This window comes from Sphaeramia orbicularis, chromosome 16 (assembly GCF_902148855.1).
Source record: "Sphaeramia orbicularis chromosome 16, fSphaOr1.1, whole genome shotgun sequence".
In the NCBI taxonomy this organism is placed as follows: domain Eukaryota; kingdom Metazoa; phylum Chordata; class Actinopteri; order Kurtiformes; family Apogonidae; genus Sphaeramia; species Sphaeramia orbicularis.
In genome coordinates, this window is record NC_043972.1 from 47,875,382 (window position 1) to 47,902,364 (window position 26,983).

The 26,983-nt window shown below is 37.8% G+C and overlaps 2 protein-coding genes across 3 annotated transcripts in view; both read right to left on the reverse strand.

Annotated features, from left to right (window-relative positions):
• The window catches only part of smg5 (SMG5 nonsense mediated mRNA decay factor), a 32,433-nt gene extending 28,819 nt beyond the window's left edge, over nt 1–3,614 (reverse strand). The window contains exons 1-2 of the mRNA XM_030157400.1: nt 3,193–3,614; nt 2,732–2,830 (exon numbers count right to left, since the gene is read on the reverse strand). Coding sequence (XP_030013260.1) covers nt 2,732–2,830; nt 3,193–3,257 — 164 coding nt within the window. The 5' untranslated portion in view covers nt 3,258–3,614. The remainder of the gene's footprint in view (nt 1–2,731; nt 2,831–3,192) is intronic.
• Nucleotides 3,615–6,309: 2,695 nt separating this feature from the next.
• syngap1b (synaptic Ras GTPase activating protein 1b) overlaps nt 6,310–26,983 on the reverse strand; it is a 277,859-nt gene continuing 257,185 nt past the window's right edge. The window contains exons 20-21 of one of the 2 annotated variants that reach the window (XM_030158020.1): nt 18,675–18,736; nt 6,310–8,837 (exon numbers count right to left, since the gene is read on the reverse strand). In XM_030158020.1, coding sequence (XP_030013880.1) covers nt 8,720–8,837; nt 18,675–18,736 — 180 coding nt within the window. In that variant the 3' untranslated portion in view covers nt 6,310–8,719. Of the gene's footprint in view, nt 8,838–10,016; nt 11,564–18,674; nt 18,737–26,983 lie in introns of those variants that run through there. The other variant, XM_030158019.1, reaches the window with a different exon arrangement.

Below are 26,983 nucleotides of genomic sequence, written 5' to 3' on the forward strand. Positions count from 1 at the left end.
CTGAAAGGGACAACATGTATGTAGCTGACATGTAACCATTACTGATACATAAACCAAGGTTTATTTCTGCAAACTACCAGTCATGAAACAAGGAGCAGCAGAAGAAAACAGTGTAATGTTTAAAATTCCAGCTGCATTAGAACCGACATTTTATAAATACTGGAATCAAACAGTGACAGGTCATTCTCAACAAATATCAGGCCTTACAAACAATCTACAGAACACACAAAAGCCCTTTACACTTCTAACTGGGTGAAGACACTGCATTATTGCTAGGAAAAACTGATTTATAATATGTAAACACAGAAGTCATTGTGATTTCTCCAGTTTCACCAGCGGTACTATGAAGGTGTGAGAACAGCGAATATTCAAACATCCAGCCCAAACACTAAGACTGAGTCTGAGCCCCTCCATCCAACATAGTTCTGGTTCCTAAACCGTCCATCACCATCCTCATCCGCTTATCCGGGTCTGGGTCACGGGGGCAGCAGCCTCAGCAGAGAAGCCCAGACAGCCCTCTCCCCAGCACAATCCAACAGCATTTCCAGGGGGATCCCAAGGTGTTCCCAGGCCAACCGGGAGATATAATCCATCCAGCATGTCCTAGGTCAGCCCAGAGGTCTCCTCCTGGACGGACATGCCCAAAACACCCCCTCTGGGAGGCATCCTCACTGGATGCCTGAACCACCTCAACTGGCTCCTCTCGACATGGAGAAGCAGCAATTCTACTCCGAGTGCTTCCCAGATGTCCGAGCTCCTCACCATATCTCTAAGGGTGAGCATGACCACCCTGTGAAGAAAACTCATTTTGGCTGCTTGTACTCACGACCTTGTTCTTTCGGTCAATACCCAGAGCTCATGACCATAGGTGAGGGTCAAAACATAAATCGACCAGTAAATCGAGCTTTGCCTTCGGCTTAGCTCTCTCTTCACCACACCGGACCAGTTTAGCGTCCGCATCACTGCAGATGCCCCCCCAACCCTCCTGTCGACCTCCCACTCCATCCTACTCTCACTCATGAACAAGATCCCAAGATACTTAAACTTCTCCACCTGTGGCAGGACTTCCTCCTCGACCCGGAGTGGGCACTCTACCCTTTTCCAGCTGAGGACCATGGCCTCAGACTTGAAGGTGATGATCTTCATCATAGCCATGGGAAAATTCCCATGTCCCCTCCAGCACCCCAGCAAGGGTATAAAACTGGTCCACCCTTCCACATCCGGGATGAAAACCGCATTGCTCTGGTTCCTAAACCAGTTTTCAGTTTCTAGTGAACCAGTCCACGGTTCCACAGGTTTGGGAGGGAATCATTCTAAATCAGGAATGTGTCATTAATGGAAATAAAACTGACCATGATAAAGCTAAAATAATAACCATCCGACTGACTTTTTGACACCTTGATTTAATTAAGGAAATATTTCATTTTATTTATTACTTGTTCTTGTGTTTAAGTAAAGCCAGCCTGTTTGCTTGTTCTTCCACCACTTTCTAGCATTTCCTTAAAATTACCAGAGACCACATCACCATTAAGCACTGTCTTTAGTTAGTACTTGTTACAGATTGTTTTTTCCAAACAGCTTTCTCAGACTTATTAGGTTTATTGTTTACACACTCTCATTCCAAATATAACACAGCCACAAAAGTTCACACAGGAAAAAAAAAAAGTTCACACTTCTAGGTTCCAAACCATTTTATTTCCAGTCAAATTGCTCAGAGCGATTCAACACTAGGTCTAAGAACAGAAATGGGACTGGTTCCATGTTGGTGGAAAAGGGCTGTTTATATTTGTCATCTGTTCTGGTTTTTAAAAGCACTTGCTGCGATGAAAATTGTTGTGCAATTTATTCACTAACAGATGAACCTCAACAATAAAACTATATAATAAATGAAGTTTGATTCTTCTAGCAGAATGTGTGAAAAACCATAACATTTAATATGAAGGATAAATGAGATGGGTTAGCTACCTTTGTGGTGCATTCTTCCATTTCACTGTGTGTAATATTAGATCTTTCACTTCAAATACTTTTGAATCTAAGCGATTATTTCCTTCCATGTCCCTTATTATATTATTAGAGAAGAAAGAGAAATGATTTGATAACATTCTGAACCCACACATCTATCCCCTTTTACAGTAGGCCTCTAACCCTGGTTTGCTGTCAGCTATAATTAGATAACAAAAAAGGTTAAAATCATTCAAAAAAACAAAGTTGTGAATGCAAGAATTGGAATATCAAAAAGGTATTTAAGTTATATTACATCATCTTCCACCTATACAAAACAGCACAGCTTAAGTTTGTTGTGATATATATCACTAAGCAAGCCTGGAAATACAACATCAAAATACCTTCCAGCTTGCTAAGTCTAGATTTTCTGCAATTTATTTAGAAATATTTTGGATCTTGTTAAAGCCTTAACGTGTGCAGTTATGCCACTTACCATGAAATCACAGAACAATACTAAGAGATTGTAGACATACACACAAGTGACTTTATAGCCCAACCTTATGTTTTTCTGACACTCCATTCAACTCTGTCTGTGTAGCCAAAGATCCTAATTTGAGAACTTTCTATTACAAGGTGATTCTAATGTGTTATTTACAACAGATCAAGCATAAAATCCAGTCAACATATAGGATCAGATGATTCTTGAGATGACTCAATCAACAGGTTACCATTTGAGTTCAGTGCACAGTTCACTCACACCTAGGATGTGGAGGGAATGTGTGCTTACTTGTTACGGAGGCTGATGTTCTCCGGCTTGAAGACTTCTCTGTAGGATGCTTTGCTGCCAATGATGACATCTAGCTTGTGCACGGACTCCACCACAGCTCTAAATGGGAGCATACACCACCATTAACATCAAAGTGACACTCTCACCACTGTTCACATGTACATGTAATAATTGTATATGTGTGCTTGTCATTATATTAACACACAGAGGCGTTCATGATAAAATCAACCTACACAGATCTACCAGTAACTGCACTGGAAGCTAGCTAAGCTCTCAGTCAAATTTCACCGCTGTACCAATGACAGCTACACTTGTCAACTCATAGAAAAGACACTGTACGGAAAAGTAAACGATTCCTTTCTTGCTGTAGCTGCCACTGACTAGCTAGCGCCAAGTTAGCCCACACAATAATGGTCAATTAGCAACTCTGTTAGCCTGGCAATACGGCCTCACCAACTTACCTGTAAAGCCGTTTGATGAGAAGGACTTTCGCCTCTGGCTCACTGTCCTGCCCCGGTCCGCTCATATTAACGACGAGCCAGATGTGTTTGACCACACGCTCCGGCGTTAAGCCCCCGTTTCCTCCAGACCTCCAGACACAGTTGTCACAGGTCCTCGGGTTTCCTTCCCGGCAGTGACAACCGTGTTGATAGCCAGCTAGCGCTAGCTATCAAGGTAGCTTTAGCTTTCTTTCCCTTTCCTCCGAGTCTCTTTCGTTTCTTGTGTCTGTGGCAATACCCCCTCTACCCATCCGTTCTGAAAACCGGGTAGGAGGGGGTGCCCGGTGATTAACCCTCTTCCTGGTCAGCTAAAACGCTCCGGTGTGGTTCTTGTGTTGTTCCCTGTTTCAGCCATTGCTACGAAGGCGGTCATTATTCCTATCAGCCAGTGACTTGATTTGATATCGCGAGAGTTTGTAGCCTACTCACGAGAATACAGTCGCGGTTGCCAGATAGGCTGGAAATCCGTAAATGTTACAAACGAAGAAATTCACCACACACGGTAGACCTAGGTAGTTCTAGTTTTACAAATAATTTACAGCTACCGATATTTACGAAGGTAACTAATTTGACGCTTTACGTGTGCAACTTTTTGATTCTGGGAAGATACAGACCTAGTTTTTCACTAAAGAGCATTAATTGTAGCGCCTGGTTCTTTGTTTTGTGAGAGCCAGTAATGCCTTCTTCTCCATTTTTCCCCCACCAGGGCCATTGAACAGTTATGAACCAACCATAATTAATTAATTAATTCATTCATTCATTCATTCATGAATTAATTAATAAAACCAATTCTAATTCAAGACTGTGCTGAGTTACAGGAGGATTTCTTAGGTGACAATCCAGTATTTTGCAGTTATTGCAATTCCATATGACTGCCATTAGAGGTCCTTAAAGACTAACTTTACTTAGATACTGCCTTAAATGAACTGTGTGACAATGACATGGCACTTTGACACGAACTTCCTGCATTTATTTTGTGAGTCTCATGCTGTAAATTGACATGAATGTAGAAAATGATGGATCAGTGACAAATATAAGCTGGCAGTGTATCAGTAAAGGAGTTACAGGCTTACTTGTGTTTCTATACCTGTGATTCAATTGGTACACAGACTTTTTCACTTGTAATCTTTCAGAATAATAAAGTGTCACTCTCAGCGCTGTTTGTTCAGCTCACTCAGTATTGACAGTATTAACCTTACCCATTGTGCTAATTTTCTTTGCGTCTGTCCAAACACAGAAGTTGCCAACCCACTGAGGAACTGCAGGCGATTAAGTGTAGGAGGATGAGGATAATTACAGACTTTGCTGTGTTCAGTCGAGTCACCACTTTCCAGATCCTTCCTGCCATCCTCGCTCTCAGTTTCTCAGCTGGGAAGAGTGTAAGGAAATGATTTTACCAGGAATTACAATACCAATATTCTTAAAAAAATGCAGACGACTTCAATGAGCATCTGCAGGGATGCACGTACAAACCACATGGACACATCTCGGCTGTTAACACGGATCCAGCAACAAAATGAAAGGAAATGTGATTGTAGGAAAGTAGAATCTGTTGTTTTATACAGCCATGTAGCTCTGAATCAACTTTTCCACTGTATTTCAGGTGAATTGCTGCATTTAGGTGAATAACAGCCACCTACAGTGTTTGAGTATGAAAGGGAAGAGGTAACATCCCCTAAAAATAAAAGCTCATAGGAGACAGAACAAAATATTGATGCAATAATTAGGAAATTTTGTCTTTTTGGTGACCACCTTAGTGGAGCTTGAAGCTATAGATTTTCAACTTGTTACAATCTATAACGTCACTGCAAAATGGAAATACTAAACTCTGATTTTTTTCTTTAAATTTTTTTTTACAGTAAACATTTCTTTTACAGTAATTTTGTTCTAAATTAATTATTAATGGAGCAGAAACATCATGAGCTGAAAAGTTGTTGTAAGGCTTAAAGTTATGAATATTTATCTAATAAGTTAATAATTTTGTCAGCAATTAATTAATTATTTACCTGTAGCACCCTCTGGTCTAAATTCAGTCATTTACAGCAAATGCCAAAAAGCAAAACTTGAGACTTGTAATTAGGGAAAATATCAATATGGGAATTAATCTTATTTTCATTGTAGGCTTATGTAGGATGGACTCTTCTGGTGATTGATATTTGTGTTAAAAAATGATTCCATTTAAAGACTCAGGCTGATTACGTTCATTTTGTCTTCTGTTAATGTAATTATACTTTTCTTTTTTTCTGTAGTTCAGACAAGGTATAGTTTTTTTTATGTTACCTGCTTGACAGTTTCGACTGTGACTCCAGTCTTCCTCAGAAGAGTCATCCGACGAGCCGACCAGCTGATAAATGACGTGTCAGCAGCTTGTCGGATGACTCTTTTGAGGAAAACTGGAGTCACAGTCAAAACTGTCAAGCAGGTAACATCTAAAAAACTATACCTTGTCTGAACAAAAAAAACAAGTAAAGTATATTTACATTTAAAGACTCGTCTGCCAGTTGACTTACCTGAGTCAGTACTTCACAAAATGATTGGATGTGTGGAAATTAAAGGTAGTATGTTTGTGTTAAAGGGGAATTAACTAACAACTAAAACTGATCATTTTTTGTACATAATTTACTCTCATTTGTCAAATTCAGTGACACACCTCAATGACATGCATCAATACACAATTCCCACTTTTTGCCTGTCAGCCCTGTGGTGAACTGGCAACATGTCCAGGGTGTACCCTGCCTTCTCCTATAGGTAGCTGGGACAGGCTCCAGTACCCCACGACCCTCTTGAGGATAAAGCGGTTCAGAAGATGAATGAGTAATTCCCACTTTTTGCCTTTTTAAGGCTATTTTTACTTCAGCTAAACAGACATTGTGACGTGACTAATGGAACCTATGGGAGTGGTATCGTAAGGTGGCAAGGGACTAAGTGATGGGAGCCATAACAGAGCACACATTTCCACACCATGTTAAGAATTTAATTATTTGTTTATTAATTTATTTATGTATTTCTATCTCCAGATTCACCCACCCGAAAAATATAAATTCCGGTGTATTCAAAAAAAAAAACAAAAAAAAAAAAAACAAGGAAAAAACAAACAAAAAAAGATGGAATCTTCATCAACCTCATCAAAGGAATTAATCAACAAAATCAAGGAGGCAATAATTATTATCATTATTACAATAATAATTCAATGATCAGAATATCCACATTCATAACAAATCCATATACAACTGCAATACACTCTTCAACAGCACTCTTCCATTAATATACACAAAATCCCCAAATGTCTGTCCTGTCAAAACAACAATAAAAGAGTTTTGGGGAGGGGTGGGGCTATGGCTTGTCAAGGGGGGTGAAGATGAGTGACCAGCAGAGTTGATGGGTGTAAGGGTAGTAAGAGTTAGAAGGGGGAGGCACACTTATTTAGTAAGGACCTATACAAAAACAAGCGAGGTTAAGTAATGACAGTTTACTTTCAATGAAGGACTCACCGCTCTAACCGCATTGTACAAAAGGTTTAGACGGCTCCATGAAAGGCAGAATTTGGGGAACAAAATTTCAAGAAATATATAAGGGTTGTCGGAATAAATATATAACTCTGAATGACAACCGTTGCAAACATATATCATAGGAAACCTAAAGTGAAAATCAGATACGCAAGAACTCAAAAACAGGTTGAGAATTTTAAAGAAATGTAGATGGAGATTTCTGGAAAAAAAAATGTCTTAGTCTATATATGTACAAAGATTGCTTGGTCACCCAAATTTACTTAGAAAAGCTTTTTAGTTGGTCAGAAAATGAGTGCAAGCTTAAGAGTTGATGTGAATTATTTGTAGTGAGAGCTTCGAGAATGCAGCTAAGTGACAGACCTCGCTGATTTTCTACAAAGTCTGTGCAGAAAGTGCCTCTGATAGCTGTCAGTACACTTATAAACCTTTCCATGCCTCAGTATTGGTAACTTGAGAAGACCTAGTCATAGAAAGAGAGAGAAACATTAGAGGAAAAAATAACTGTACACTCTGCATATACAAACGGACGGTATATACACATAGACATACCATATATACACATTTATCCAGTATATACACAAAGATTTACCCAGTACACACACGTATATACAAACACATTCACTCGCTTCAGCAGAACCTCTAACATATCTCTCTCTGTCCTGTTTTCAGTCAGGTGGAAATGGCAGGGATTGCAACTCAGATTGGTGTCAGTGGAGTCCATCCGTGGGAAATAAATGGGTGAGTTTTACAGTAATTTGACTGCAAGGATTGTGCCACACTGAAACCAAGAGTTCATCCTCTGCTCGGTTAAACTTCAACAGACAGTCGAAGTGGAGGAGTACAAAATGATAGCTTGTTAAGAAATGTCCTTATCCAACAACCTTAACATCGTCCGTAAAATGGAGAGCTCCATGGCGACTGATTGATTGTTGGTTGGGGGAGGGGCCAGATAAACATCCGGCCTTAACTTTTTATTTTGATTAGAACCAAGAGAAAAGGAGGAAGAGGAGGAGGAAGGCGGCACAGGTCAGCAACGTGCAAACTGCCGAGGGGGGAGTAGGTAAAACGCATGCCTTTAGTCCCAGTCCTACAGGCCGACGGTTCCCCCAACGCTCCACCAGATTGTCTGTGTAAGAAAACTCGGTTCATATAAAAATGGATTGATCTAGGAACTTCCTTTTAGATAGAAGCGTCTATCTATATCAAGAAATAAATATCTGCTCCGGAAGATTTCAGGTGAAAGTTGTTTTTTTCTGTCTGTAATATTGTAAGAATAAGCAATATCATAGAAATATAAATAATAAACATTCTGTCCGTTTTTGTTAAAGTCTTCATTTAAGCAAGAGCTTTGTTTTTGAAGCAGTTTCGTATAGGCTGTGCATATTTAGTTTCTTTAAAATCAAGTCTGAAAGAAACGGAAGAGCTAAAACTATGAGTTGAGAAGTTGTTCAAAGAGATAAATGTGTCTAAAATGGATTAGAAATGACATATAGAGTGAATAGATGAAGAATTAAAAAAGGTCATTTGAAAAGACTATAAGAGAGAGAGGGAGGGAAATAAATATAGAGAAATAAATCAGTTTTTTCCAGAAATTTAAGAGAAAGTCAAGCACCGTTGAAATATATCTTACCCACGCAGCACCCCTCCCTCTCTGTTATGTTTCATACCATCCTTGGCCTTTTGTGTTGGTCCTTTCTGCTGATTGATCAGACTGCATAGCTGTTCTTTGCATGCTTGGCAGGCTGACAAGCGCCATTTAAAAGTACGTCCAGCCTACCTTTAGGAATAAAAATCCAACCATCGAAGCGTCACACACATAAAAAAAATATCCTGTCATCAAATCAGAGAGAGAGGGCCCAAGTGAAGTAACAAAAAAAAAAACCAAAAACCCAGCATTTATTTCCTTACATGGTCCGCTGGGGCTCTGCACCTTCCTTTGAGCAAAGAGAATGGGACCAATGGCCCAAGTTCTCCCTTTGTCAGCCAATCGCGTCGCGAGAGAGGGCTCTGGACATTTGGCCATGCCACCCTGTCGACTGCCGATGGTGCATCAGCCAATTAGGTTCCACATTGTCCTCCATGAAGCTTTGAGAGTGGCTAAGGGAGGGGAGAGGAGAAAAAGGGAGACAGAGAGAGAAAGAGAAGAAACGGGGAGGTGCTTGATCAGGTGCTATTGAAGCAGAGCTAGAGATCTCACCGAGTATCTGTGGAGTCCTTCCACAAGCTGCATTTCTTTTCTATAAGTTTTGTGTGTGTGTGTGTGTGTGTGTGTATTCACCTCTGAGGCAACTGCTTGTTTACCTGAGTCTCTCATTTTTTATGTCACTGAGGTATTTTCACAGCAATTTCTCAATCACAGATCATCTCACATCTCTACAAGATGTTGAAACCTGGCTCGCCTTAAATCCAACATTCATCACACACAGGTAAAAGTAGCCCTACAAGCTGTCGAAAAATAGAACACAACCTTTTCTAAATGTTAAGACTTCCAGCATTATTAACATTGGTGGTTAAACATTCACTGTAAAGATAAATTATTCTGTGTTACAGCTGCTCCACTAATACTAACATGGTAAAAGCCCAGGCAGGAAAGCTTTGTTTTTTTCTCCAAATGATAAAAATGGCTGATGTGAAACTCTTCAAGTCCTCTTGGTTTCACCTGCATTTTAAACAAGCAGTGGGACAGAAACATATCCACATTCAGACAAACCTTAACAACAGACAATTTAAACACAAAATGAAGGAATGAGGATCAACATTACAGACATTTCAGACTCGTGTTTCAGCATTTGACACAAATCACTCTTTGAAAAACAGACATACAACATATTTTTCCTATTTCGAAAAGTTCTGTCATATGATTTTCTCTGATAACCTGCTGTTATTCTCTTGAACATCCCATGACTTAGTTTAATTCATGGTATCAAACTTGTAAGGGGCAAAATTCTTAACATCATAACTTAATATATGATACGTTTTGCAGATGATACGATAATTTATCACAAAGTTAATGATCAAAATGGTTATTTTCCTTAAAAACTCCATATATGAGATGGAAAAGAAGAGAAAACAAAACAAATTAGAAGTGTCTTAATGTGTATTATAGTAAAACATCATAAAAACAGTGTTATTTGGCAGGTACTGGATATGTATGCATTTGTCCCTGCAGTTATTATAAATTAGAACACAATGAATGTGCAAATCTAATGTTACTATTGTTTTGTCTTGAAACACACAGGACCAACACTTTTTATGACAATAATCAGAAATTGTTCATTTGTTGGTTTTCTTTGTTTTTTTTTTTCTTTCTTTCAAATTTCAGCCACAATGTAAATTTGGAGAGTGCATTTAAGTAAAATCAGAGATTGGAGGAGGGCAAAAAAACAACAAAAAACATACACATGGAAATCCCAACAGGTCCATCAGACACAACAAGATGCACAAAGAACAAAGACAAAGACACAAACAGAACATATTGGTGACAGAAATGTCCCATCAACAGACAAACTGCAGGAGAAAAGACAGAGTGAGTGAATGGTGACAGAGGCAGTGCTATGATTTAGACAAACACAGACATTCCAGTTGAAAATGGCACCATTTGTTTTCTGTTTAGCACCAGTTTATCACATATCGGTTCTGAGATTGAGAAGAGAAAAATTGCACGAGCTCAGTCCAAAAACAAAACAAAGAAAAAAACAGCAAAAAAAGTCCCTTAGATCGGAAAAAAGTTCCCAAAATGTCACTCAAAACGCTGCATCGCTTGATCTTGTGTCTTTGATTTTCTGTTTATTTCAGCCCATAGCTCGTTTCTGTTTAGCAGCAAAGCTAACTTTGATCTCAGTCTGTTACCTCTGTAAGCTAGTGGAAAACCCTGTTGAAAAACACTCAAAGGCACTAAGAAAGCCAGACTACATCACCACATCTCTATCCGAAACTATTTGCAGACTGGCGTATTCAGGAGGATTAATGCACCTACATCCATAGTGGTTGAGGGATACTATGAGCTTGCTTATAGCACTTTTTTTGCCAACGGCTAGCTTTTAAAGTGTGAAGTCTTTGGGGTGTAAGACATTCGATAGCGCTTCTTCCGCACATGTATTTGTTTATCATGAAGCCACAGACAGGCAATGAGTGCACAGACCACATGTTCACATATCGGCTTGGCATGGCAACTGGACGTCAAATGCTTTGTTTGACTGGTTCAAACAGTATGTGGTACGGTATCAAGATCTTGTCCTGCAAGACTGATACTGACTGAAGCGTCAAGAGAACAGGTGTCCATTGAAGAGCCCTTTTTGTTTTGTGTTAATGTGTTATGCAGTGTACAGTAGCTGTATGATCACTACTTCTCCTCCTCTCCCGTACTCTTTTTTTCTTCTCTCTCTTGCTCAGATAATACGAGTATCTATGGCAATTTCTTTTCAAAGTATTGTCTTTTTAAACAGGGAACGGCGGGGACAATCTCTCTCTGATTTGGCTCAGTGTTGTGTTTGACCTACTCCCCCTTCTTCTGCTATGCTTGTTGTTGCTGTTGCCGTGGTTCCGGTTGCCTGTGAGGTTGTTGTCATGGGGGAGGATGTTTGGTTGTCACGGAGCTCTCCATTCTGACTAGGATGCTGATGTGGCGTGGGTAGAGAGGGAGGGTCTATGGTTTGGGGGAGGACTCCATTGTGGGGCGAGCTGTCAGAGGAAATGGCTGAGGAAGAGATTCGGAGGCCTTGATGGTGGGATTCCTCTCCTCCTCCTTGTCCTCCTCCTCCTCCCCCTCCACCTTCAGTATTCACACCGGGGTCTGCAGAACCCAGGGAGGAAAGCTGGTCCTCCTAGCAAGATAGAGAGAAAGGGGAAGGGAAAGAGGAGTGGGAGCGGGGGGGAGATGGTCGAAGGAGAGAGGCCGTTCAATGAGGGATGGGAGGAATGGGAAGTAAAGGAGATGACCGATCAAGGTGGGAAAAAAGGTGGAGGGTAAAAAAATCACATGTTGAAGATGAGCGAGGAGGTAAATTTAGAGAAATAAAGACAGGAACAGGACAAGGAGAAGAATCAGAAAAGATGTGACATTGGCACAAAGATTAACGTGGAAAAATAGAAAAGTACATGTAGAAGCCATGGTAGAAGCAAAGAAAGGAAGATTGGAAAGTAGTGATAAGTGGAAAAAGGGGTTTGGAGGAATCGCACAGACAGAAAGAGAGAGACGGGGAGGGAGGGAGAGAGCCAAATGAGTTACGAACCGGATGCATGACGAACATCAATAGAAATGGCAAAACAGGAAAAGGGGCACAGGGGAAGAAAGGATGGGAGGGAATTAAAAACTTTGCGGTCCTGATCCTTTTGGGATGAGAGGTGTTTGTCAGGTGAAAGCAAAAGTCTGTAAGTCAGGTGAGTCATTCTACAAATCATGATCTAATTGTGCGTGCTCCGATAACGGCAGAAATCTTAAACTACTACAACTATAACTCTACCATTAGTGGTTCCAAAGTCATAAAAGCACCTATAGCATAACTAGAGACATGCAAGCCACATAGAGTTCAGTGCCAAATTTACAAAGCAAGATAAAGATGCATCTTTTAGTCTGGTGAGAAATCAAAACCTGTCAAATTCAGCAATCAAAATTTCCAACCCAAACCCATTGATTTTACAGCAATGAGTACATGTGAAAGGCTGTGCAAGTTTCACCACATTTCCACCAAAGCACCTGCAGCTTTTAGCCCCATGCACCAAGAAGTTCCCCCAGACCCTTGGTTGTCTGTGTTTTCCACCATAACCTCAAGACCCTCAAAGACATGTCAAAAACCAGTGACATATTTCGTGTCATTGTATGAGGTATGTACCATTTTTGCACCAAAACAACAGTGAAGCATGGACTTTGGTCAAACTGTCACATGCTTTCTATACAATTTGAAGCATAAGGAAAAAGTCACTAATGCTGTATAAAAATAGTGGCTGAATTCAAATCAATAATTAGAAATATTCAAGCCCAGAATATACTAACACTACCCTTGAAACAGGGACTTTTTGTTGCTACCGGAAATCTGACAAACTTCCTGTCTCCAGTATTTCAGAGTAATTTAGGACCGATAGGGATTTCAGTGACATAAAGGTAACAATTTGTGCTTTTTGACAATAATTAATCTGCAAGCTAATGTTACCATCAGTACACTCACTAACATTAGATGTTTAGTCTCTGTTTGAGCATTTATTATCACTGCCTGGACTTTAAAAAGCATGTATTTAATTTCATCCTTCTTCCACTTATCTGAGGTGTTCCAAAGCTGAGAGATAGATACTGGAAACTTATTTCCACTGCTTGTATCCATAATATATATATTTAATTTAAAAAATTTAATATTCTATCGTAACTAGTAAAAAATCAGGCCACTTTAATAAACAACTGAAGCAAAAATCCTCTGAAATATTGGTGAGAGCAGGTAGAATAACTTGGGCTTGGGTTTGGAATTGGCAATGACAGGACAAATATCTTTAGGGAAAAAAAGAGACTTGGTCCTTGTGGTGGAAATACTCAGAGGATCTGTGGAGGTTCCTGGTTCCTGGTTAAGGTTCCTATGGTGGACGCACAGCTTATACGTCCTGGGTTGGAGTTTTTGATTAGTGATTGTGTCCAGGTTTGGTTTTACCATGTTTCCTTACCTACACATTGGCGCTGAATAAGAGCAATGCAAATATTAATGTGATTATTATTATTAAGGTCTATCAGCCTTCGCTCCCATTCGTGTCCACTGTGGTCTGTGTCGGAGCAGTGGGGAGAGAACACAACTGGGTTATTGTGCCAATAGACAACTATGAGGACTATGTACAAAATGGTGCTTAATTTACCCAAGAGCTATGAGAGGATGAAGATAAAGGAGCATTTTGAAAGCTAGAATTCACAGTTTTACCATCAGAGCTGGGCAGAAACCTCTTGAGATAATTGCACTTGATTTATCTTGCCTGGCACATTTGCTGTGTGGTGTCTAGACATAATTAAGTGACTCTGTTTCACTGAAAAGAAGTAAAACCAGTGCAGAGCTAAGAACGTGATACTGGTGTTTCGACACAGGCCTATATTCTACTTTAATGCTCACATACAAGAAGTATGAGAAACTGTAACATGAATGGGATGAAGTGTTGAAGAGGGGAAAGACAGGAAGAAGGAAGGGCAGTTTGGTCTGCATCCAGTAGAAAAAAAAAAGAAAAAAAAAAAAAAGAAAAAAGAAAAAAAAAAAGGAATCAAAGCAAATTAGCACTGGATAAACTGCATCTGATGGGTTATGTCCATTGTGAGTGGAAGGTGTTTCCATTTCACTTGAAAAGTGAATAGAAGAAAAGAAAAATTACCCCAGAATTTGATGTGAATTGGCAGGCCTTTTCTCTTCTCAATCAGAACCAAAATGAATGAAAACATTTCCAGCTGCTAACTGGTGCTATGAACAGCTATCTACTGCAGTACGGACAGTTACAGGATGCCAGTAACATGAATCCACTGACACTTTTTGTTTGTTTCTCTCAAACATGACCAACAGTGTCATTTAATATCCATGTGTAGACCATTACACATGTCTATTAAAGTCAGGAATCAGGCAGCTGAACAAAGACATGGCAGAATGTTTACTGACATCCTTTTTAACTTACCCAACTTGCTTCACTCTCTGTGGGCTGCTGTGTTTGATTACTTGGTACATTCAATTACAGCTTGATAGTAAGAGTGTTTTAAATGCTAATGAATAGTGCGGTACTGGAGACAGAAACACACAACACTTAGTGGAGTCCTGAGATGTTAAAGTGTGTCATAAATAATGCAGATACAGTATTGCACACACAGGTTCTTACCCGTCTCCTCCAATCTCCAATCAGTCTCAACTGTAGGCGACTACAGAAAACTGACAAATATTTCTCACCTCTAAATATGAAAAACGTGTTGTAAGAGTAGCTTTATGTCTATGGTGTCAAATCTAAAGGAACCCTGTAAGATGACTGTCTGACCAGGAGAAGAGCTCTTATTCTGACGCAAAAAAACAAAAGAATCAACGCATGTCACACACCATCCGACGTCCATGAACAACTGTCCTGAACCACCATCGGACCAACGTAAATGAGCCCAGGAGCCAAACACACAAATACACCAACACACAGAGATCACTGAGACATAGAAAAAACACACAGAAATATACACAAACATGTGCACATTAAATCAGTGTTCTTCAGGGAAGGACTGGGTCAGATACGGAGATTTCCCATAATTCCTGGTGGTTTATCTGAGGGAAAGCGTGGGAGGGGAGGGATGAGAGACTGAATGGAAATGTAGAAAAGAGTAAATGTCGTGTGTGTTTTGTAACTGAGGGGGGAAATCTACATTAAAGGAGAATTTACACAATCTATTTACATTTCATGTTAGAAATGTGAATAAAATGAAAGATGTGTAAATGTCTGGGTGCACATTCTCCTTTAAGGTGGATTTTTTTTTACAGTGCTGCTTGACTATCTACCGTTCTGTCAGCAAAAAATAAATAAAATGATAAACATGATCAATTCCTGTATTACTGTCAAAATTCTTATTATGTTTAAATTGAATATATTGTACACTGTGAAAAACTTGAAACAAATTCAGTTTAAAGTGAGAACGAATGAAGTGATCAATAAATGCAAAGAAAAGAATGAAGCTGACTCGTAAGCAGTAAATGCCAACATTTTAAAGTATCAGGCTGTATTGCTCTGCATTTCAGTCCATGAGTTATAGTTATATATTAGTTATGTACATTGTCCATACTTCAAGATGATAATATCTGAACTGCTAATGACTGGACTGAGTGTAGAAAAGCAATGACATTTTTATTATTATTATTATTATTATTATTATTATTATTATTATGAATGCAAAAACATATATTATGCCCTTGGGTCAATAGAAAATGAAAATCCATTGGTGTCGAATAATTAAAACAAACTCTCTGTCATAAAGACACCAGATACATCTTTGTGTTGTGAGAATTATAATTCATTATTAGTTCACATCTTCTCACTCTTGAAGCTCAAGCAATATTACAACTTTAAATACTTTAATATGATGTTAACATGACAACATATTATGAACAATTGTTAATGCAGACTATTAGGACTTCACTGAGAAAGAAAAATATTGGATATTTTAAGAGTATACTCATAATGTTTTATGGAAAACATCATCATTTTGCAAGAATAATCGTGTAACACTTTGAGAGTCAAAAATTACAACAATAAAGTCATAAGAGTGTATTGCAGGAATAAAGTTGTAATATTTTAGATTTTAGAAAGACTTTAATCTTGTAAATCATAACTTTGTTCTCATTATATGATAACTTTATCCTAGTTTCAGTCTATATTATATAAGCCAAATGGCCTGTGTGTGTGTGCATGTATGTGTGTGTGTCCGGGGGTTCACACAAAATCCAGAAAGAACTGACCGCTGCAGTTTGACATACTTATGTATTTGAAGTCAAGGAACAGACTAGTGAAAATGGCAAGCTGATAGGGCCAGTATTTTGGGAGAAATTAGTAATTTTGGAATACAATAGCCTTACAATCACGTTGTTTTACCCAGAACACTTTGGCGGTGACTGCTGGACAAATGTGGTACAGCATGCACGAATACACAACAGCATAAAAACTACCACATCTAGAACCCATGGATCCACACGGGTCAACGTTCTAGTCTGATTTTAGTGTGATAATACAACAAATTTGTTATTGTAATATAATTTTATTCTCATAATAAAATCTTCATTTTTGTTACATACAATTATTTTAGTAAAATAATGACTTTTTTCTTGTAATACAAGAACTTTGTTTCGGGAACCCTATTATTTATTCAAGGATATTAACTTTATTCCTATTTATAATGACTATACAACACACTATAAACTGTAATAAAGTAATAAAGTTTCCCCTTTTCTGCCATCTTTTATGTTTTGTAGTCATGATGTTTGACACCATCATATACTGCACGCAGAATTTTCATCTGTTCTCACATAAAATCACATTTTAAGGATCAGGTCAACCATCACTGATACTTAGGAGCCAGTTGTGATTTAACTTTTAATTCAGTCTGGGAAAATGGAACTCGTTTTGTTTTAAAATCTATTATTGTGAATGCATATGTATTAGGAGGATTTCACTTCCTTGACTTCATTTACCGCAATAATACATTCAAAATCAATTGAATTAAACAGTTTCTTCATTGTTCATACCCTATTACTTATTTCCTCAAATTAGGAGAATTTAAATTGATTTTAGTTTGCATTTATGAGACTGGAAATGTCCAACAAAATCCATTGAATCCAGTGAAATGTTCTGCCTACTTGGTCCTTCATCTAGAAACACTGACCAACATCAGCTCATAAATATTTAATTTGGAACAACAGAAACACATTAAATAAAAACAGGTCATTATATTATGAGAAAGTTCACTATAATATTATATTGGTAAGGGGTTTTATTTAACAATGATGGAATTTGGTTTAGTAATATTGTGCGGTCATACAAACACAAATTTATTCTCACCATGTTTAGTGACACATTGTATATTTATACTATGTCATTTTATTTTATTGAAATACCATTAAGTAAAAAGGGAATATAACACCATCAACAGACGACCTAATTGAATGCAGTGGTATAGTTAATAAACTGAGTATTTATCTGAATTTAAACATTAATGGAAAATATATGACATAGGCCTGTCAGTTTTTGATATTTTAACCTGGAAATGCTGTGTAATGTGGACTCAAATGAAAGCTAATGTTAAATACTAAAGCTAAAATAAAAAAAAACAATCAAATCAGCTAATTTAGCTATCTTAAAAAATACATATCCAATCCAAATCAATATTCTGCTTTATTATACTTTAGAGTTAAATAACCTAACCTATTGCACACAATCGCTTTTGGAGTTTGGAGATGCTGAGACACGCAACACAGCATCAGTAATAGTGTTTATGTAAAATCCTACTTGTATTCATTGACATTTCCCATTATTTTAAGAATCAGACATTAATCTAACATGTTTCAGACCTACGTGAACTAAATTACCAGCTGTCGTAAATTTTGATCGACATTTTTGTTGGACATATAATAGTATAGAAGCCTAAAAGTTTGTGACTGAAATATATGACATAGGCCTGTCTCTAAGTATGTCTCAGCTCACACAGTGGAAACGTTTATGCAGTTTTGGAAGTTTTCATAATGAATCGATGTGGCTGAAATGCAGAGTAACACCTGAAACACTAGAAGTACCAGTTCAAAACAAGGGCAAACTGCTGTTTACACCAGCATATAATTAGTAAAGAGTCTTCTGTGAATATGTCAATAAAATAGAGCAAGATTACTGGTGCAACTGCTGCACAACTCCCAGTGTAATAAGTGGCACAGTCCATTGTTTGGAAATGCCGTCTTTGCTGTCACTGTTACAGTTTGCCATACCGACATGTGACTGTGATAACAGCTGGATAAGTGTAGAAGAAAAAGTATAAGGCAGTATGAAGCAGAACTAGTCCAATAAAGCACATGTAGGCAACTTTAAAACTGATTTAACTAGTTTAGAAATGGAGTAACTAGCATGCCACAGACTCCAAACCTTTAATATGTTTTTGTGCATGTTGTAGCTTTCCCCTACTTTTATTCTAGTACAACATGATTATGTGAATGCTACGTAGGGTAGTGTAGGGGAATAGTGCTCATTGCTGTCAGTCTTTCAACACAGTCGTGTACATGTTCAGTGACTGGCTTTGTTTCCTGGAGATAAATGGGAGACTATTACGGTGACCTGATAGTGTGTTTGCTTCAGGTGAGTTCACAGGGTGAACAGCTGCATATGGACAGGGACGTACATAGAGAACAGTGTAGAAGTGGAAAAGAGGCAGCAGGTTATGGATGGACAGTGATAGGTTGCCGGTTTGTTTATTACCTGGATACTCGGGGTGGGACAGGCGCAAGACGGGGCTGCACTAGGATGGACTGACGCCTCCCCTAAGAGAAATCACCGTATCTCATCAACATAAGAGGGAGAGGAGAGGAGAGGAGAGGAGGAGAGGAGAGGAGAGGAGAGGAGAGGAGAGGAGAGGAGAGGAGAGGAGAGGAGAGGAGAGGAGAGGAGAGGAGAGGAGAGGAGAGGAGAGGAGAGGAGAGGAGAGGAGAGGAGAGGAGGAGGAGAAAGCTGACAGTAAAAGTGGGAGGTGCTGGTGTGAACCGGGAGGAAAACAGCCACGCAAACAACATGTAAAAATGCACAAACACAAAGGGAACAAAAAAGACGGACATACATAAAAAAGGCTTACTAAACACACATTTACATTTACATAAATAAATGGCAACCATATAAACACAACATAATCAGACACCAAAAGTCTTTATGAAGCATCAGAACAGTGGGCCATGCTTTTATATCAGTAATACAAATCATGCTCAGGACAAAAAAAGGAAAAGGTGTCGTATCATGCACTCCAAACAGCATCAGGATCAGAGTTACACTGCACGTGTTTCCTGCTTCAGAAAAGTAAGAAGACAATAAAAGACATGCTTATAGGATACATGCATTTTTCTATTGCATTCATTTTACTGTACATACACATTAAGACAACCCAGGATCATATTTACATCAATACTACTACATCTAAACAGTCATAAACAGAAACAAAAGAGTAAAGATTGAGCAATTTCACACACACACATCCCATCACAAACACACACTCCAAAAAATATCATTTAAGTTCATTTACACATGGTACACAGGATAATGAACCTGTAAACAAATATTAGTAAGTCTTAAATTATTATGATCATATATGATTGAAACATGAAAATGCAAGCTCAGATATAAAGCGTTGAATACACCTCCATAACAGGTCGAGTTGACACATCAGAATGAAGGCCTCTGACATTAGCAACTGAACAGCTCTTGAAAAATAAAGTTTCAACTAACAGTGTGCTTTATCGTTCAGATAATGACATGAAATGGGCTCGTGATGGCAATTACTCATGGAATTTTAGTCTAAATACAAATGAACCATGATTATCTCCAGGGCTGACTGTAGCATCAGAACACTTCGGGGAGGTTCAGTCCCTAATGAGATGTGACAACACAACCCCCCCCCCCAATCCACTACCACCCCCACCCACCCTGTCACTCATTAACCATTTTCCTGCATAACAATTAAATTTTTTTCTTTATACGATATATTACTTTACAACAATAGTTAAAAACATAAATTATATTTGGTAATTATATTTTGGTAACACTTATACCAATACTGGTTTATTATATAACATTATTCCTTTATTCTTTTATATAACATTATTTATACAGTAACAAGCCTTAACTAACAGTTAATTAATAGTTAACTTATGTATAATTATTCACCAGTCTTCATGTATACCAATTGATTGATATATGTATTTTATAGTTTATAGCTCCTGTTAGCATTAGCATTAGCATTACTTAAAACTACACATTAGTTAACTATCAATGAACTGTTACCTAACACGGTAACTAAAAGTGCATTATGCAGTGTTTGTGTATGTTCAAATACCCGTAGTGTGTACTGTGTGTTCCAGATATTTTTTGAAGACATGAAAAATGGGGAATCCTTTTTGAAAGGTTCTCAACCATTTTATTCGTGGAAACCTCAGTTCAGTCGTGGACAGATAAAAAATGCAACCTTAAATGTTTTTTTTTTACCTTTCTTTCTTTCTTTCTTTCTTTCTTTCTTTCTTTCTTTCTTTCTTTCTTTCTTTCTTCTTTCTTTCTTTCTTTCTTTCTTTCTTTCTTTCTTTCTTTCTTTCTTTCTTTCTTTCTTTCTTTCTTTCTTTCTTTCTCTTCTAAAAGCCTGACTTGGGACTGGTGATGGAAACTAGCAATAGTTATAATCTCTTTATGTGAATCATTAGTTACTACAACTTGTTTGTAACAGATAGAAGTTCTACTATGTAATTAGCACTGTTCCTATCAAATAAACTTTATAAATAAAATAAATGGTTGCATTACAATAATAATGGTTATTAATATTTTTAGGGTTGCTGAGAGGAAATTTAGGGTTCTAAAATTTGGCGTTAAAAATCAACCATCTTGATTCATTATTTAAAAAAAAAAAATTTTAAAAAGCAGGGGCTATGAAATGAAATGTTTATTTAGTGGGCAACAATGGTAATTTCTTTTATAATTCAATACTTTCAAAACAATGCGAGCTAATTTATTTTACTACGTATTAAAGCAGTTTGTAAGTATATTTGTTTCTCTTGTTAGATGTGATAGTGAGGCCTTAGATTCAGCTGCATCAGTTGGTAAAGTTTATGAACCACTGATGTATGCTCATCATGATCAAAATAAAAAAAAATAAAAATAATGGTAACATAAATTAAATATTCATATTTGTCTACAGATCTGTGTTACAGATGTATATAGGATTTTAAATAAGTAGATAAATAAATAAAAATTGCTGAATTCGCACATTTCCTGTTCAAATCCAGGGATAAACACGAGGTGGCAGCGTCGTACCGTGCGTCGTCTCTGAATGTGCAATTCCGTAAACGTGGTTGATGTGTGTTGTTTCTGTTTTTCATGTCGCCAACATAATGTTTGCAGAAATGTTTATTATCCTCCATGACTTTGTCCAGCCTGTTTAATGTTTTTAATGTATTGGTGTGGCATCATTACTGTTGCGGACATGGTTAAATTGTAGAAAAAAGTGCCAAGGTGAGGCAGACAGTACTCTACCGCATCCTGAAGGGGGCGAACATAAGCCAGCAGGTGCTTGGTGCTGTCTCCTACACAGAGAAAACCAACGCTTTTCTTTAAAAGAAACTCCCTGCTGGCATTGGACAGAACTGTTCAAGCTTTTCAATCCAAACCTCCTTTTAGATTTAAGACTCATTGTTAGTCATGACATTAGCTCAAATTTAAACCTGCTGATGTCTACCGCCTGTGGTGAACAGACCATAGTCTCATTCTGTTCATTAGGTCTCATTGAATTAACTGTATAAATGCCCTGTAGACGACATACGCAACACTTTCAGACCCGGTGGATGTTCTGTCTCCAAGCTCTGCCTTTGGCTCTTCTGCTCCCTCCTTTACCCAGGATACACTGGGCTCGGTCTCATCTCTTCACAGACTGCAACTTTCCTAAAATACTGGTACTTGTTGATTAGTGGATTAGAAGTAAATCATTGAAGTACTGTTGAATCTTTGTGTATATTTATGGAATATGTTGTTGTCTTTATCACTCTGGTAAAAGACTCGAGAATGACGTCATGGCCTTAAAGAAGACTGGGCTTCAAAACTGAGACTTACATACAGTAGTACTGTGTGAGTTACATACAGTAGTACTGTGTGAGTTACATACAGTAGTACTATGTGAGTTACATACTGTAGTACTGTGTGAGTTACATACTGCTGTACTATGTGAGTTACATACAGTAGTAGTGTGTGAGTTACATACTGTAGTACTGTGTGAGTTACATACTACAGTACTGTGTGAGTTACATACAGTAGTACTGTGTGAGTTACATACTACAGTACTGTGTGAGTTACATACTGTAGTACTGTGTGAGTTACATACTACAGTACTGTGTGAGTTACATACTGTAGTACTGTGTGAGTTACATACAGAAGTACTGTGTGAGTTACATACTACAGTACTGTGTGAGTTACATACTGTAGTACTGTGTGAGTTACATACTGTAGTACTGCGTGAGTTACATACTACAGTACTGTGTGAGTTACATACAGTAGTACTGTGTGAGTTACATACTGTAGTACTGTGTGAGTTACATACAGTAGTACTGTGTGAGTTACATACTACAGTACTGTGTGAGTTACATACAGTAGTACTGTGTGAGTTACATACTACAGTACTGTGTGAGTTACATACTGTAGTACTGTGTGAGTTACATACAGTAGTACTGTGTGAGTTACATACTACAGTACTGTGTGAGTTACATACTGTAGTACTGTGTGAGTTACATACAGTAGTACTGTGTGAGTTACATACTGCTGTACTATGTGAGTTACATACTGTAGTACTGTGTGAGTTACATACTGTAGTACTGTGTGAGTTACATACTGTAGTACTGTGTGAGTTACATACTGTAGTACTGCGTGAGTTACATACTACAGTACTGTGTGAGTTACATACAGTAGTACTGTGTGAGTTACATACTGTAGTACTGTGTGAGTTACATACAGTAGTACTGTGTGAGTTACATACTACAGTACTGTGTGAGTTACATACTGCTGTACTATGTGAGTTACATACTGTAGTACTGTGTGAGTTACATACTGTAGTACTGTGTGAGTTACATACTGTAGTACTGCGTGAGTTACATACTACAGTACTGTGTGAGTTACATACAGTAGTACTGTGTGAGTTACATACTGTAGTACTGTGTGAGTTACATACAGTAGTACTGTGTGAGTTACATACTACAGTACTGTGTGAGTTACATACAGTAGTACTGTGTGAGTTACATACTACAGTACTGTGTGAGTTACATACTGTAGTACTGTGTGAGTTACATACAGTAGTACTGTGTGAGTTACATACTACAGTACTGTGTGAGTTACATACTGTAGTACTGTGTGAGTTACATACTGTAGTACTGTGTGAGTTACATACTACAGTACTGTGTGAGTTACATACTGTAGTACTGTGTGAGTTACATACAGTAGTACTGTGTGAGTTACATACTGCTGTACTATGTGAGTTACATACTGTAGTACTGTGTGAGTTACATACTGTAGTACTGTGTGAGTTACATACTGTAGTACTGTGTGAGTTACATACAGTAGTACTGTGTGAGTTACATACTGCTGTACTATGTGAGTTACATACTGTAGTGCTGTGTGAGTTACATACTGTAGTACTGTGTGAGTTACATACTGTAGTACTGTGTGAGTTACATACAGTAGTACTGTGTGAGTTACATACTGCTGTACTATGTGAGTTACATACTGTAGTACTGTGTGAGTTACATACTGTAGTACTGTGTGAGTTACATACTGTAGTACTGTGTGAGTTACATACTGTAGTACTGCGTGAGTTACATACTACAGTACTGTGTGAGTTACATACAGTAGTACTGTGTGAGTTACATACTGTAGTACTGTGTGAGTTACATACAGTAGTACTGTGTGAGTTACATACTGTAGTACTGTGTGAGTTACATACAGTAGTACTGTGTGAGTTACATACTACAGTACTGTGTGAGTTACATACAGTAGTACTGTGTGAGTTACATACTACAGTACTGTGTGAGTTACATACTGTAGTACTGTGTGAGTTACATACAGTAGTACTGTGTGAGTTACATACTACAGTACTGTGTGAGTTACATACTGTAGTACTGTGTGAGTTACATACTGTAGTACTGTGTGAGTTACATACTACAGTACTGTGTGAGTTACATACTGTAGTACTGTGTGAGTTACATACAGTAGTACTGTGTGAGTTACATACTGCTGTACTATGTGAGTTACATACTGTAGTACTGTGTGAGTTACATACTGTAGTGCTGTGTGAGTTACATACTGTAGTACTGTGTGAGTTACATACTGTAGTACTGTGTGAGTTACATACTGCTGTACTATGTGAGTTACATACTGTAGTACTGTGTGAGTTACATACTGTAGTACTGTGTGAGTTACATACTGTAGTACTGTGTGAGTTACATACTGTAGTACTGCGTGAGTTACATACTACAGTACTGTGTGAGTTACATACAGTAGTACTGTGTGAGTTACATACTGTAGTACTGTGTGAGTTACATACAGTAGTACTGTGTGAGTTACATACTGTAGTACTGTGTGAGTTACATACAGTAGTACTGTGTGAGTTACATACTACAGTACTGTGTGAGTTACATACAGTAGTACTGTGTGAGTTACATACTACAGTACTGTGTGAGTTACATACTGTAGTACTGTGTGAGTTACATACAGTAGTACTGTGTGAGTTACATACTACAGTACTGTGTGAGTTACATACTGTAGTACTGTGTGAGTTACATACTGTAGTACTGTGTGAGTTACATACTACAGTACTGTGTGAGTTACATACTGTAGTACTGTGTGAGTTACATACAGTAGTACTGTGTGAGTTACATACTGCTGTACTATGTGAGTTACATACTGTAGTGCTGTGTGAGTTACATACTGTAGTACTGTGTGAGTTACATACTGTAGTACTGTGTGAGTTACATACTGCTGTACTATGTGAGTTACATACTGTAGTGCTGTGTATTCTTAGTCGTGTATCCATTGTCACATGTACTGATTCCATTTCCACCAGTATGAACCTTTTCAGTGCCACTGCTGGTTCAGAGTTTGTTGAACTGTAAAGGAAGTGTTGTCCTTTTTCCTGTCACCAACTCAACAACCTTCATGATTGTTGAGTTACTTTTTTATTTCTTTATTTGTGAGTCTGAATCTCTGCTTTTGACTCCATATTCTTTGGATTTGGTAGAACTTGGCATTGATTTTGTTTTGTTGATCACTACTTTTGTGTTTTCAAACTGCCTTTACAGTGGTTTATTAGGATACTTGGGAGCTACTTGCTGTTTTTGTAGAGTGATAAGGAAACCTATTTGAACTTCTACCATAGATGGTGTCTGCAAGATTAATTAAATTAAGAAAAACCACAACAGTGGATTGGTTTTACATACACCGCAACAGTTAATGTTGGCGGATGAAACAAACACTACTAATGCTATTTTAGTTGAATATCCCTAAAACTTAAACTAAACAGTTACTACTGTGAGAGTGGATTTATGATACCAAGGAACTGATCTACATGAATATCTAATCAACTCAGTGAGAATATTAATGACAGCCATTTTTATTAGAATTCATATATACAGGGTGGGGAAGCAAAATTTACAATATTTTGAGGCAGGGATTGAAAGACAGTGTATGACCAATTAGTTTATTGAAAGTCATGAGAATTTATTTGCCACAAGAAAATGTACATAATAGAAAATGTTTTTATTCTATGTGTCCTCCTTCTTTCTCAATAACTGCCTTCACACGCTTCCTGAAACTTGCGCAAGTGTTCCTCAAATATTCGGGTGACAACTTCTCCCATTCTTCTTTAATAGTATCTTCCAGACTTTCTCGTAATAGTTTTGCTCATAGTCATTCTCTTCTTTCCATTATAAACAGTCTTTATGGACACTCCAACTATTTTTGAAATCTCCTTTGGTGTGACGAGTGCATTCAACAAATCACACACTCTTTGACGTTTGCTTTCCTGATTACTCATATGGGCAAAAGTTTCTGAAAAGGTATGGATAATAGTGTTAGGTATGATTATGACATCAATATATGTTTGGTTTCAAAACAACTGACGTAGTGCCTGCTGAGAAAAAACAACTAAATGTTCATTGTAAATTTTGCTTCCCCACCCTGTATGGACCTAATTTCTTTGGAAAACCTTTTTTCTAATAAATGATCTGTGGTTCACTCACAAAAATGAACACAAAACATATACATAACATATTTATAATACATCATGCATCAGAAATATATATACTATGTCTTATAAAAAAAAAAAAAATATATATATATCACATTACATTTAACACAAAATTATTGCCATGTTGGTGCCAGTGTTAAAAAAACAAACTCAAAAAGTTAAAATTTTGTGTGTTAATCAAAACAGATAAAAATAGAATAATTTTAAACAGACTCATGGTACCACAAAGTCACATACCTTTTTTTAGTCTTTGGGTGGTAGATTTGATGGACTTGTAGTATTAGAATTACACTATATATTTGTTTATTTTGTACTGTATATTTTATATTTGTTTTGTTTGAAAAAAGGCAAAATGTGTTGGTGTCTTGGCTCTTTCTTGTGCTTGCAAGCCCAACTGTGTTACTTGCAGAGCATTTGGAAAACATGTTTTTGTCTGTTAGATCTTGGCAGGAAATTTCCTCCATAGATATTCATTCTATGAACAGAGGACGTCTGTGTAGATGAGTTCCTTGGTGAAATAGTTTACCACTCAAATCAACTGTGTCATTGAATTTGGACTAATCTCACAAGATAATCATCCTCAGTTTTGGCAGGAAATGAGCTCCATACCCAACTGCTTCCATTTCTCCTCAAACACAAGTTTATATATGTGTCCACACACATTCCCTGTATTTACTGCATGACTCATGAAAGTGGGCAAGTTCATCTGGACAGACTCAGAAGGGGGGGGGGGGGGTGAGAGCATGAAATGAAA